General features: G+C 43.4%; 1 protein-coding gene across 1 annotated transcript in view; it reads right to left on the minus strand.

Moving 5' to 3' along the window:
• The window catches only part of LOC131394472 (adhesion G protein-coupled receptor E1-like), a 46,348-nt gene that overhangs the window by 15,733 nt on the left and 17,044 nt on the right, over positions 1 to 13,571 (minus strand). The window contains exons 7-12 of the mRNA XM_058525846.1: positions 7,947 to 8,035; positions 6,525 to 6,608; positions 5,666 to 5,843; positions 3,729 to 3,848; positions 2,398 to 2,597; positions 1,198 to 1,368 (exon numbers count right to left, since the gene is read on the minus strand). Of these exons, the coding sequence (XP_058381829.1) occupies positions 1,198 to 1,368; positions 2,398 to 2,597; positions 3,729 to 3,848; positions 5,666 to 5,843; positions 6,525 to 6,608; positions 7,947 to 8,035 (842 nt within the window). The remainder of the gene's footprint in view (positions 1 to 1,197; positions 1,369 to 2,397; positions 2,598 to 3,728; positions 3,849 to 5,665; positions 5,844 to 6,524; positions 6,609 to 7,946; positions 8,036 to 13,571) is intronic.

Consider the following 13,571-nt stretch of genomic DNA (forward strand, 5'->3'; position numbering starts at 1 on the left):
CATAGGCATTCAGAGATGCCTCAATTTCTGGGAGTGGAAATGACAAGCTGAGTCCTTCCCCTGTGCCATTATTCATAATTAATTTTTAAATTAATTTTAAATTTACTTGCACACTTTCTTTGTGTTAAAGATATGCCAGGCACCATCTCATGAGCTCATCTCTATGATAGTGTGACTTAGCGTTTAAGAGAACTGACTACAGTTCTCCCAGTTTCTAGCTGTGTGAGCTTGAGCAAGACACTTCATTGCTCTATGCCTCAGTTTCCTCGTCTGTTAAAAAGAGGCTACTAATAGTAACTACGTTATATGGTTGTTTTAGGAGGATTCAGTGAAAATACTTAAAGTACTCACAACTCTACCAGGAACATATTATGTACCCTATAGGTGTTAGTTGTCATCATTATTTTTTTCTTGTTCTCATTTTTGAGATGAGAAAATTGGGCTCAGCTCAGAGAGGCTGAGTGATTTTCCCAAGGAAACACAGCTAGGAAGTGACAGAGATGGACTTGAAACTTGGCTGGTCTTGCTCTGGATCCAGTTCTCTCAAGTCCTAAGCCACATATTCCTCTAACTAGCAGTTAGGGCCTCCCTGGCAGAGAATTCACCTCAGATCTTGCATGAGAGGTAAGGAAACTCACCACAGCACTAATGAGGATGTCTTTCCTCTCCCAAATCTGCCTGCTCACCAAGGCTCACTTTATTCTTCATTTATTCCCTGATCTGTCACCAGATCTCACTGAAACACCTCTGAATTCCTACAGCACAACTTCTTGCACCATTTGTATGGTTCAGTGGAAAGAGACTTCTGGAAGCAGACTGTCCTGGATTTGAATCCCACCTCCACCAAGTCTAGCTTCCTGACTAGAAGGCTACTGAGCCTCAGTCTCTTATCCTGTGCAATGGGTCTAATAACACTTAAAATAAAGGGTCCAGAACAAGATAAGTGCTCATTAAATAGGATCTGTGATTGTTACTGTACCTGCACCTGTTCAGGGTCATTCCTCACCTTACATATGAGTGTCATGGCTTCCCAACAAGACCATGAATTCTCCAAGGGCAGAGGTATGGCACACACCCCTTCTGTGCCCCCATGACTCCTCCCACAACACACAATGCCATGAGAGGCACACCGTGCATGTTTAGTCAATATGTTCCCATTGGATTTGGGGAGCAAGAACACAGAGCATCAGTACTGACCGTGAGCTCCCCAGGAGCCATGATGATGGCCAGGTTCGCCATTCGATTACAGCTGCAGACGGTATGCGTCTCAGAAGCTTCAAGCATCACACAGCCAGATGGCGTCCACCTACCACCCTCAGCATCTGTGCTCCAGGAAACGCAGATGGGGCTCTCAGACTTCTGCTTTGGCTGAAAAAATCAAAGTCCCTGGTCACCTGAGAATCCTTCTTGAATGGATGCAGTGTGGCCAACCTGAAGTCATCTGGGGCAAGAAGATGCAGGTATGCTCTATAGGGGATGGAGGAAAACGCTGCCATTTCATTGTGCAGTCATGAGAAGAAATGTCTTGGATGTCAGATCTGTCTCTCCCACTGACTTGGTCATAGCTAATGTAACTAAAGTCTCTGTAAATATTCCTGCATCAGTGTTACTTAACCTAACCTAAATCTTGCCTGCTGATGAATGGAAGAACGCCACATAGAAATAGGAAAGTTTACTCCTCTAGAGGTGGATTTTGAGGAGTGGCTTAAGTTGCTAGAAATTGTGGAAGCTTGCCACCTTAATGGGTCCCCATTAAAAATGAGAGTTAAGCTAATCCACTGCCAGGTATTTATCCAAAGTATGTGAAAACACGAATGTGTGAAGATATTTTCACTCCTATGTTCATTGCAGCATTATTAACAGTAGCCAAGACTTGGAAACAACCTAAGTGCCCTTCAATGGACAAACGGATAAAGAAGATGTGGTTTATATACACAACGGAATACTACTCAGCCATAAAAAAGATGATATCTTGCCATTTGCAACAACATGGATGTACCTTGAGGGTATTATGCTAAGAGAAATAAGTCAGAGAGAGAAAGTCAAATAGCGTATGATCTCCCTCATGAATAGAAGATAAAGACAACAACAACAACAACAATAAACAAACACATATATACAGAGATTAGACTAGTGGTTACCAGAGGGGAAAGGGGGAGGGAGGAGGGCAGAAGGGGTGACAGGGTACCTGTGTGTGGTGATGGACAGTAATTAGTCTTTGGGTGGTGAATATGACGTAGTCTACACAGAAATTGAAATATAATGATGTACACCTGAAATTTATATAATATTATAAACCAATGTTACCTCAATAAACAAAAATAAGAGTTAAGCCCACTAGGGGATGGGGAGTTCTCAACGGGTAGATGGGGGCTCAGTGGAAACCTCTTCACAAACCTCGATGTTCTCCAGAGTGTAGATGATTGGGTCAGAGAAGCCATCTTTCTTCTTCCCTGTCATGATGCCCCCAGCGATGCGAGAATTCATCTTCAGCTTCCTCCTGGAGTTGCCCAAGGGCGCCCGAGGGTCTTGGAAGAAGCTCTCATCCAAAACAGACTCCATACCCGCAAAGGAGACAAATGCCACCCCAGTGGTCCCTGAGATTTGCCCCAAATGCAAAAAAAAAAAAAAAAGGGAATCATTTGCTCAGTATTTATTAGGATATGCACTGTAATATCCCATGCATTCCTGCACCTTCACTGGCCTGCTCTGAGGATTAAAACATGGGTGGGCTTCTAGTTGGTGACCCTCATAGAACCATAGAAAAAAATTCTGAGGTGCTATCACCTGGAGAAATCTTGGCTATACTTAAAAACAAATTTGAATTTGTGTTTTTAAAGGACAATTCAACTCAGCAGTGGAAAATAAGTTCCACTCCGACATTTGTGGTCATTCTTGTTTTATCTCTTTGGTGGGCTTCCCCTTTCAATGTTGGGGGTCTCCCAGGATGTGTCCTAGGTCTGTGCCCTCCAGACAGTATGTAGATCGGGGTGGGACAATGTACAGGCTTATCTGGCCATGGCCTGTGTTTTGAAAATAAAAGTTCTATTGCAACGCAGCCACACCCGTTCATTTACATATTGCCTATGAATGATCTTGCACCTTGACAGTAGATCCGAATGGTTGCAACAGAAATTGTATTGCCCTCAACTCCTAAAATATTTACTAACCTCCCCTCTACAGGAAAAGTTTGCCAACCCCTGATACAGATTAGCCTTCTCTGCCAGAAATATAGTGTGAGCCACATATGCAATTTTAAATTGTGTAGTAGCTACATTTTAGAAAAGTAGAAAACTGGTAAAATTCATTTTAATAATATATTAAGTCAATACATGCAAAATATTATCATTTCAACACATGATCAGCAGAAAAAATTATTAATGAGATATTTTACACCCTCCATTTTTTGTACCAAGCCTTTGAAATTCGGTGTGTATTTTACACTCACAACCTAGCCACTTTTCGAGTGCTCAATAACAGTGTGGCCAGTGGCTGCTGTATTGGACAGTGAAGGTTTCAGTACTCCAGTATTGTGAGATTATTTATTTAATGTCTGCCTTCTCTAGCAGATGGAAAACTCCCTGAGGGCATGGGCTATTTCTGCCTTTGCCATCAGATATTCCCTCACCAGCTGGCACAGGACTTGGCACCTGGGAGGTGATGGATAAATATTTGCTGATTGAATATACCACAACCATCCTCCTTGATTCTCAGGAGCGGGTCTGTACCTGTGGATTCAGATTCTTCAATTGTGGAGCACCAAATCTTCATCTCATCCCCTTTGGCTTTCAAGTTAAAGACGGTGTTCTCCTCAGAGCATTCTTTGTTAATAACTTGGGTCTTAATATCTAGAAGGAGAAAGGGAGAGTTTGCATGAGGTCACCCAGAAAGTGGGTCTTGAATTTGGTTTCTGTCCAAGAAGGGTACGCATCCATAGTTGCAAGAAAAGGAGAGAATGGAGAGGCCAGTTCATCACGGGAAACCTCTTGAGCCCCTGATTGTTGGTAGGAGGATGGTAGCACCAAACATGTGAGCAACCCAGGTGGAGCCATAGGCGTGAGCCCTCACATCATAGGGGGTGCATGAGGAAAAGATGGGATTGAAGTCGACAGTGATGGAAGGCGACAGAGTTGTGACTTTCTGGCTACTCCAAATTTAGGCAAGTTTTCCAAAGCCAAAGGAATTAGGAAGAGACCAGGGAAAGCCCAGTATGGTGGATGAGGGCTTGGGTTCTGCAGTCAGATGGAGTCCAGCTCTGCCACTCACAAGCTGTGCAAACTTGAGCAATGGCTTAACCTCTCTGAGCCTCAGATTTCTCACCCGCAACGTGGCAATGATTACAGGACTCTTAATGAAAACAAAATAGATAATTCTACCAGAGGTAGCCTTTAAAAATATCAGCCGGATAATGCCATGCATTTTCTCAAACTCTCCAATCCCACTCCCTATCTTACCTCAAATAAAATCCTGAGTCCCTACCTTCATCTACACAATCTGCACTCCCTTTCTGTTCTGACCCCTTCTGCTGCAGCTGTCACCATCCTCTACTCCACTTTAGCCACACCGGCCTGCTCATTGTTCCTTGAACTCACCAAGTGTTCCAAGGAACGCACTTGCTCTTTCTCCAAATATTTACATGGCTCCCTTCCCTCAGGTCCCTGCACCAGTGAGACTTCCCCTAACTGCACTATACAAGATGGCAACGCTCCCACTAATCTTGACCCTCTCGAGCCTCCTTAGCCTGCTGTCTTTTTCTCAGTCGCACTAACTCTATCTAGTAGTATACCGGAGGTCTATCACTAAAATTTACTAGGCCGGTCTTGTTGACCATGGCGGCAGTTCACCAAATACTCTATTTCCACCTCTCGGCCTCCTGGGAACCCATGAGGATGGGACTACCTGGGATTATGTGACTGATGCTGGAGCTACACCAGGAGTGGGGTGCTGCCGTTAAGGCATACAGTACCCGAAATTCCCACGCAGTCACCCACCAAGCACGTTCAGGGTGGTAAATCCATAGCTGTATCAGTCAGGAGAGGACTGGGCATGCAGCAGTAACAAACAACCCCAAATCTTAGTGGGTTATAAATAATTATTGATTTCTCATTCATGCTTTGTGTCCATCATGAATTGACTTGGGTTAATTCACGTGTTATCCTTGTCCTGGGACCCACACAGATGGAGAAATTGTGATCTGAAACTCTGCCTGTCCCTAGGGTAGAGGGAAAGAAGGCTCTGGAAGGCCTCACACCAACAACTATTCCATTCACAATTCACTGGCTTAAACTCATCACAAAATCCCACCTAACCCCAAACCAGGAAGTACAATCCTAACGTGGGCCCAGAAGAAAGAGCTGGAAATACTTGAACACAGCAAGTGACTATCATATCTTAACACCTGGCACATAGTAGGCAGTCAACGAATATTTGTTGAATGAATTAACGATGCCCCCCCAACAGTGCCTGGCCACACACTCTTAACACGGTGCCTGACGCTCAATAAATGAGAGATGTCGTTACTATAATAGGCTTGCTTTGTGTGAGTTCAGAGGTTCGAAACAGTCAGGGAAACGGTACATGGAAAAGACATGGAGAGTCACATTGCTGATGTCACCCCTCAAAATCAGCGCCCAGGTATGAGCTTGCCATGGAGGGTATAGTCTACCTAGGTGTTCCGTCTGAATAGACTGACTGACATTCTCTGAGGATTTCAGGAACGCTGCCAATGTGGTGCTCTCCACGGTCTCCAGTAAAACTATGGCCAGGGTGGACGTTTCTTCTTTGGTGAAGTTGGACCACGTGGACGTTTGCTCAAGCACAGAGGTAACGCTCTCAGCCGTACTCTGCAAAGAAAGGTGTATTTGCTCTCTCTCTCTCATCAATGAAATAGCAGCTGTCTTTTCTCTCGCCTCAAGAGAATGGGTTGCAGTCAAGGGAGGGATGAGGTGTGGCTGCTTAATGGGTAGGGAATTTCCTTTTGTGGTGATGACAATGTTCTGGAACTAGATAGTGATGATGGTTACACAACATTGTAAATGTACTAAATATCATTAGTGGTTACCAGAAAAAAAGGAATGGGGCTATCGATAAATATAACATTGATGAATGTCGAAGGTAGTATGCTGAATGAAAGAAGCCAGACTCAAAAGACCATATGATTCCATTTATAACACATTCTTTAAAAGACAAAGCTATAATGACAGAGGACAGATCAGGGATTTACAGGGGCTGGTGGTGGAGGGAGTATCTGATTGTAAAGAGAAAACCCAAGAGAGTTCTTGGGGGAGATGGAACTGTTCTATTCTGATTGTGGTGGTGGTTACACAAATCTACTCAGGTGATAAAACTCATAGGATTGTAAAGAAAAGGGCAATTTTACTGCATGTTAATTTTTAAAACTTTACAACTGTAATAAATTAAATATTAACTCACAACCTATTAATTATAAAGAGGACTTTCTGCTCCCAAAGTGTCCCCCAAGATGTTTGAAACTGGAAACACAATTACAAAGACTTCCTCGTTACCTTCAGAGAAATGACGGTGGATTTGTTCTCACAGGCATCGTCCAGGATGCTGAAGGTGGTGTTCATTAGTGCACAAAAGGAAACCTGTGCCCAAGAGGGAACAGCATACATGAGCATTGATCAATCTATCCCCCAAGCGTGTAAGGTACAAATTGGGCCATCAAGCCCACCATATGGGGTGGTCCCAAATTCCTGAGGTGTCGTGAGTCTCAAATTCTCAAAGAAATAAAAACCCACGATTTGATCAGAATTGGAACCACAGAACCTTTCTCTTCCATGAACAACAAAAAAAGAAACATAGACAGCAAAACTATTTAGTGGGGTAAAAAGATGGGGAAATGTGTGAAAAAACAGTGGTCCAAATGGAATAGTACTCAGCCATCAAAAGGAATGAAGCATTGACACATGCTGCAACATGGATGAACCTTGAAAACATGTTGCTCAGTGAAACGAGCCAGACACAAAAGACCACATAGCGCATGATTCCATTTATATGAAATGTCCAGAATAGACGCATCTGTGGAGACAGAAAGTAGACGAGTGTTTACCAGGGGTTGGGGTGGGGGAATGGCAGTGACTGCTAGTGGGTACGGGGTTTCCTTTGGGGGTGATGAAAATGTTTTAGAGATAGATAGAGGTGGTGGTTACATATCGTTGTGAGTACTAAATGCCACTGAATTGTACACTTTAAAATGGTGAATTTTTTAGGTGTATTTCACCACAGTGAAAAAGAAAAGACAATGGTCCAAAGTGCATGGCAATTCCAAAGCTAGTTTATAAGCTCATATTTAAAATAGTTACACCAATTCCTGAAGATGCTCATGGAGCCTTTACTCACTGGAGTGACTCCATTAGAGAATCAGACGTCCAGATTCCTCTTTGCCTGGCCTGGGGGCTATGTATCACACATGCATCCCATATCACACAGATGCAGCACCAACATCTTCACTGGTAATGAGACTCCAACATCCTTTCTTCTTTTAGTAAAAGAATTCCCAAGTTTTAGATGAGCAAATGTCCTCCCTTCCCAGCTTTCCTTGTAGCTAGGTGTGACCACATGTTTAATTTATGGCCAATGAGGTGGAAGCAGAAGTGATATTGGGTCATACTCTTAAAAGGAAGGATGGTGCCTTTCACCTCTCCTCCCCTGCCCACCAGCTGGAATGCAGACGTGATGGCAGGGGCTAGAGTAGCCACGCTGGACCACAACAAGGGAGTCTTGTGTTCATGATGACAGAGCATTATGGAGCCATCACATCAGCTCTCAGCAGCTTACACTCAGACTGTTACAAATAGAGAAATAAACTGCTATCTGGTTTAGGCCACTGTATATTTTTTTCTTAGTTAAAACTGCAAAACAACATCCTACCTATGTGGCTTCTAGGACAACTTCAAGAGCTAGGAACCTTCAAAAATACTTACATATTCAGGCTCCACCGCTGCTCCCTCTTGGCATAGCCAGACCTGCTTATTGTTGGGTAACACATCTTCTTTACACTTGAAGGGAACCACTAGGAAGAAAACAAAAGCAAGCAAATCAAATGTCAACGACAGCAAGATATGATGATTTACATAGTCATACCCCATGCTGTAAATGCATCCAATGCCATGTTATACAACAGTGGAAATGAACAAGCTACAGCTACACGCTACAACATCAGGGACTCTGGGAAGTGTGATATTGTGTGAAAAAGAGCAACCCTGGAAAATACCATATGATCTCACTTATACGTGGAACATTAAAAAAAAAAAAAAGCCAAGCTCATAGATAAGAGAACAGATTGGTGGTTGCCAGAGGTGGGGGTGGAGGGTGGGCAAAATGGATGAAGATGGTCAGGAGGAACAAACTTCTAGTTATAAAATAAAGAAGTCCTGGGGATGTAATGTACAGCATGGGGAGTGTAGTGAAAACTACTGTATTGCATATTTGAAAGCTGCTAAGAGAGTAGAGCTTAAAAGTTATCATCACAAGACAAAAAATTTCGTAACTATGAGGGTGACGAATGTTAACTAGACTTATTGTGATTATTTTGCAATATATCCAAATATCAAACTATTATGTTGTACTCCTGAAACTAATAGAATGTTATATGTCGATTATATCTCAATAAAAAAAGATCATATGTGGTATGATACCATTTGTATAAAGCTCCAAAGCAAACAAAACTAAGCAAGATATTGTTTAGGGATAGAAAAATGGTAGGTTGTTTTTTTTTTAAGTAGGGGAATTATAAACACAAAATTCCAAGTGGTTCCCTCTGGGGAGAAGCCAAGGATATACGGAGTGGAGAAGAAGCATGCAGAAAATGCAATGGCATTGATGATATTCTGGTTCTTATGTTGGCAAGGGCCTCGGATATAATCATTTTATTATTATACTTCATTGCGTCCATATAAATTACTTATATTTTTAATGTATCAAATAATCCATAATTTTAAAAATGTAAACCCTTCACAGTTCCCCATTGTTCTCAGCCAAAAGACTCCAAAATTCTTTGCACAGCACACAAGGTCCTGCAGAATCTGACCTCTGCCCACCTGCTCAGATGCAGCTAATGCCATTTCCCTTTGTCCTCAGTCTTTGTTAGCCTCAGGGCCTTTGCACATGCTATAACCTGTCATGCTGTGATCTCCACTCTTTCTGGATAATCCCTACTCTTCCTTCAAGCTTCAGCTTAAATGTCACTTGCCTGGAGCATATTATATACCCCACTAGTGGGGTATATAATATGCCAAAGGGCATGACAATTTTTCAATTATTAAATAATTATGTGTGCGCTCTCTACTTCCTTCCCTAGACTATAAGCTGCATGAGGGCAAATATCATGTCCATCACATCCAGGATTGAATCCCCAGTACCTAGTGCAGGGGCCTGTTTGATTAATTAGTTAATTAATGCTTCAAAAATAATTTATCAAATTAATATATTAATGAATTAATAAAAAAAGAGAGAATGAATGAGGTGAAAGTAACAAGAGGATCCAGAGCTTGGGTAGAGTGAGGATTTTACAACCAAAGCAAGACACAGATTCCATTGCCAAGACACATAAGGAGAGGATTAATTTCGCAGCTGAAGTTGCCATGTTTCCAGGAGCCTTCTGGATTGGGATGGAAGCCCACAACGCAGCTATAGCTGTAGGAGCCTGGGGCATTGGTGCAGACAGAATCGGGACCACACGGTGATGGATCTTGGGAGCACTCAACAATATCTGCAAAAAAACTCGGGAAGATCAAACAACCCAAAGGAACAAGGACATCCTTCTTTCCAAGATTGACCAGCAAACCCTCTGCTCTCCTCTGCATCCCACTGCTTGGTCTGTGAAGTTCAGCTGTCCCTTGCTTGGTGCAAAGCCAGGGTGGCAGGTACAAAAGTAGCCCCTGGGAGGTGTTGGTGCACGTTGCATTGAAAAGGCACTTTTCAATGCCTTTGGCCGAAAGGTTACATATCAAGGCACTCATCAATGTCTGTGGAGTGAGGCAGAGTTGGCCAACAATCCAACAAAGTCATGCTTCCCCTTCCAAAGCATAGTGTTGTCACTAAAAAATGGCGGCCCACCAGGGACTACATTTCCCAGAGCCCCCTGCATCTAGGCAGGGCCATGTGATTAGCTTTCACTCATGGAATGGGAGAGGGTATGGCATATCACTCCTGGGCCCACGTGGTTAAGAAGTGAGTGTGTCTTCTCCCTCTTTCCCTGCCACTAGCTGAAACCAAGGATTCCAACGTCCTAAGGGATAGAAAAACCAGAGATGCAAGAAGACTGGATCCCTGCATCACCTTGTGGAGGAAAGCTGCCTATTGACCAAGGATATCCATACTGGATGGTTAAAGGAGTAAGAAATTTCTATTATGTTAAGCTAGTGTTTCTCAACTGAGGGCAATTTGCCCCTCCAGGGGACGTTGGGCAATGTCTGGAGACATTTTTCGTGGTCACTGGGATCCAGGGATAGAGACAAAATATGCTGCCGAACATCCAATAATGCACAGAACAGCCACACACACAACACAGAACTATCCGGCCCAAAACGTCAATCGTGCAAAGGTTGAGAAACCCCAGCTTAACCAATACAAGGTGATGTACCTCTCCCTCTGAGGGTTTCTGAACCACAGAGGATATATGGAATAGAATGTCCCAGAAAAAAATAAATAGGAAGGAGGCTGGCCCAGTGGCTTACTGGTTAAGTTCATGTGCTCCGCTTTAGCGCCTGGGGTTCGCGTGTTCAGATCCCAGGCAAAGACCTACGCGCCGCTCATCAAGCCATGCTATGGCAGCATCCCACATATAAAGTAGAGGAAGATTGGCATAAATGTTAGCTCAGGGCCACTCTTCCTCCAGAAAAAAAGAGGAAGATTGGCAACAGACGTTAGCTCAGGGCCAATCTTCCTCACCAAAAAAAATAAATAAATAAAAATAAAATATAAATAGGAGGGAGGTAAGGACAAAACCTTTCATGTTTCTATGTCATCTCACAAAACATGAGGGATAAATAGGCACCATCCACACTAGGGGCTTATGCAGGCATATGGTATATTGCACCAGGCGATACCATGGAGAGTTGGGACGAGAAGTCTTTGTGATATGAATGTAGACTAATTTGGAGGCCTCAAATGACATGGTTGGAAGGCATGGGTAGAGGTTTGTTCTTGGTATCACAGAAAACATCTCTAATCAAGCAGTGGATTTCTTTTCACCATGAGCTCCCCACTTCCAGAAATATATAAGCATGGACTAGGTGAGCTCTTGTCAGAGACAGCACAGGTGGGATTTATATTTTGCATATAGAGCTGGACTAGGTGCATGGTTTTCAAAACATTTTGGCCCAAGAAACCTTCCTTCTTGTGAAGTGAAAACTGAATACGTAAAACAAATAAAAGAGGTGATAATTTGACTGAAAGCAGAGTGGAAGACCATGGCCTTGCTTTCTGGCCCTAGATGGGGATTCTGAATAGGCTCCTAGAGCCCTTAGAGCTGTATTAATCTCTCTAAGGCCCCTTTCCTCTTTATGCCTCTATTGTTCTGCTTCTAACAATGTCAGCAGCTAGTAAAGATCAACGAATAAGAAGAAATATATCATTTCTAATGAAAAGAAGCATGCATTTCCCGGGGGATGGAAGACTATAAAATGTGTTCTGCTGTATGGTAGTCCCTCCAAAGATGGCCGCCATCAGTTCCATTTCCTGTACGCACATGTTGCTGTCCCAGTGAGATGGAGAGTTGAGGTCTTAAACCTGGTCTCTGACAATGTGAACTTATTTGGAAATAGGGTCTTTGTAGATGCAATTAAGATGTAAGTTAACATGGGATCATGCTGGAGTAGGATGGTCCCTTAATCTGATCAGATTGGTGTCTTTATGAGAAGAGGAGAAGAGGCACAGAGATGGGCTTAGGGGGAACACCATGCGATGACGGAGGCAGAGATGGGAGTGATGCATCTACAAGTCCAGAAATGCCTAAGATTACCAGCAACACTAGAATCTGTGAGAGAGACACAGAGCAGATTCTCTCCTAGAATCTTCAGAGAAGGCATGGTCCTGCTGACACCTTGATTTCAGACCACTGGCCTCCAGAGATGTGAGAAGATAAATCTCTGCTATTTAAGGCCCCCAGTCTACAAGATTTTGTTAAGCAACCTGAGCTTCCTAACTCAATGCACAAGAGAATTCATCTCTGTGTGTCTCAATTTCCTCATCTGTCAGATGAGGATAATAGTACCCACCCCATAGGGTTATTCAGAGGATTAAATAAAGTGACCTCTGTAAAGCACTCCACACAGAGCCTGGAACACAGTAAGTACTAGGCAAGCAAATGTTAACTAAAATAAAATTTAACCACTAACATCTCGACCTTTCTTTGTGACAGGTATTGACATAGATTCCTTACATGCATTAGCTCCACGAATGCTCATAGCAGCCCTGTGAGGTGTAAACTAATATTTCCACTTTTCAAAGGAGGAAACTGAGGCTTCAAAATTATGCAATGTCACATAGCTTTTGAAAGGCACAACGAGGATTGGAATCCAGGTTCTGTCTAGCTCTGGAATGTTTGGATGACAGCTTCTCAGGCTGTCTTGAGTCTCAGAGTCTGGGAATTTGGTGAATACATTGATATCTGTCCTACACAAGTCCACCTTGAATTGCTGGAGGTGTGGCCTCTGCCAAAGGCAGACTAGAACGTTGGTGGGGAGCATGGGGTGTGAAGTCACATCTAGGCACACTCAGATCCTGACTCTCCTATCTCCTATCTATTTGGTCTTGTGTCTTGACATGAGTACGGCCATGTTTGGCCGTTTCATTGACCTATAGCCACCAGCACACAAAGAAATATAGAGCTGCTTTCTGTGTGGTGGGAACCGGCCTTTTTCTTGGGAACTGGCCTTTCTCCCACAGAGATGGTTGCAATTTGTAACATTTCAAGGTTCTTTGGGCATCGTAGCTCGGGGCAGACTGGCCGTCTGTGCCAGGCTGGGACAATAACCAGGGAAAACAATGCACGTACACAACTGCCGGGCTGGACGATAACCAGGAGGCTCAGTGCATGTACACCACTGATAACCATTTGTGCATGGGAATGCTGAATGCTTGCTCTGTAAACTCTGTAACTGCTTGCTGGAGATTACTGATGCTATATAAACTGCTAAAAACCAAGACCTGGTGAGAGTCTTACCTGTGGAGGGGACGCCTTGCCCAGGACCTCTGATGATCAGATTCCCGCCCAGCTGTGTCAGTTGAAGGGACTCTCCCCGGCAGTGTGGCATGGATGTTGTGAGTGACTGATCTGACGTGTTTTCTTTTCAGTCAGCCTGGTGTTTCTCTTTCCGGTTGATTTGTTTCATTTCCCTTCAGTCGATTTGGTGTTTCCCTTTCCGATCGATCTGATGTTTTTCCCTCTTATTATATGAACTATTCGAATCTGCTGCTATCTCAGTCAATCTGGTGTTTCCCTTTCCGATCGAGCTGGTGTCTTTCGCTCTGATTATTTGACCTATTCGGATCTGTTTGCAGACTATCACTTTTACTCTGCTCTATACAATAAAATATACCTTCAG

This window comes from Diceros bicornis, chromosome 30 (genome assembly GCF_020826845.1).
Source record: "Diceros bicornis minor isolate mBicDic1 chromosome 30, mDicBic1.mat.cur, whole genome shotgun sequence".
Taxonomy (NCBI): domain Eukaryota; kingdom Metazoa; phylum Chordata; class Mammalia; order Perissodactyla; family Rhinocerotidae; genus Diceros; species Diceros bicornis.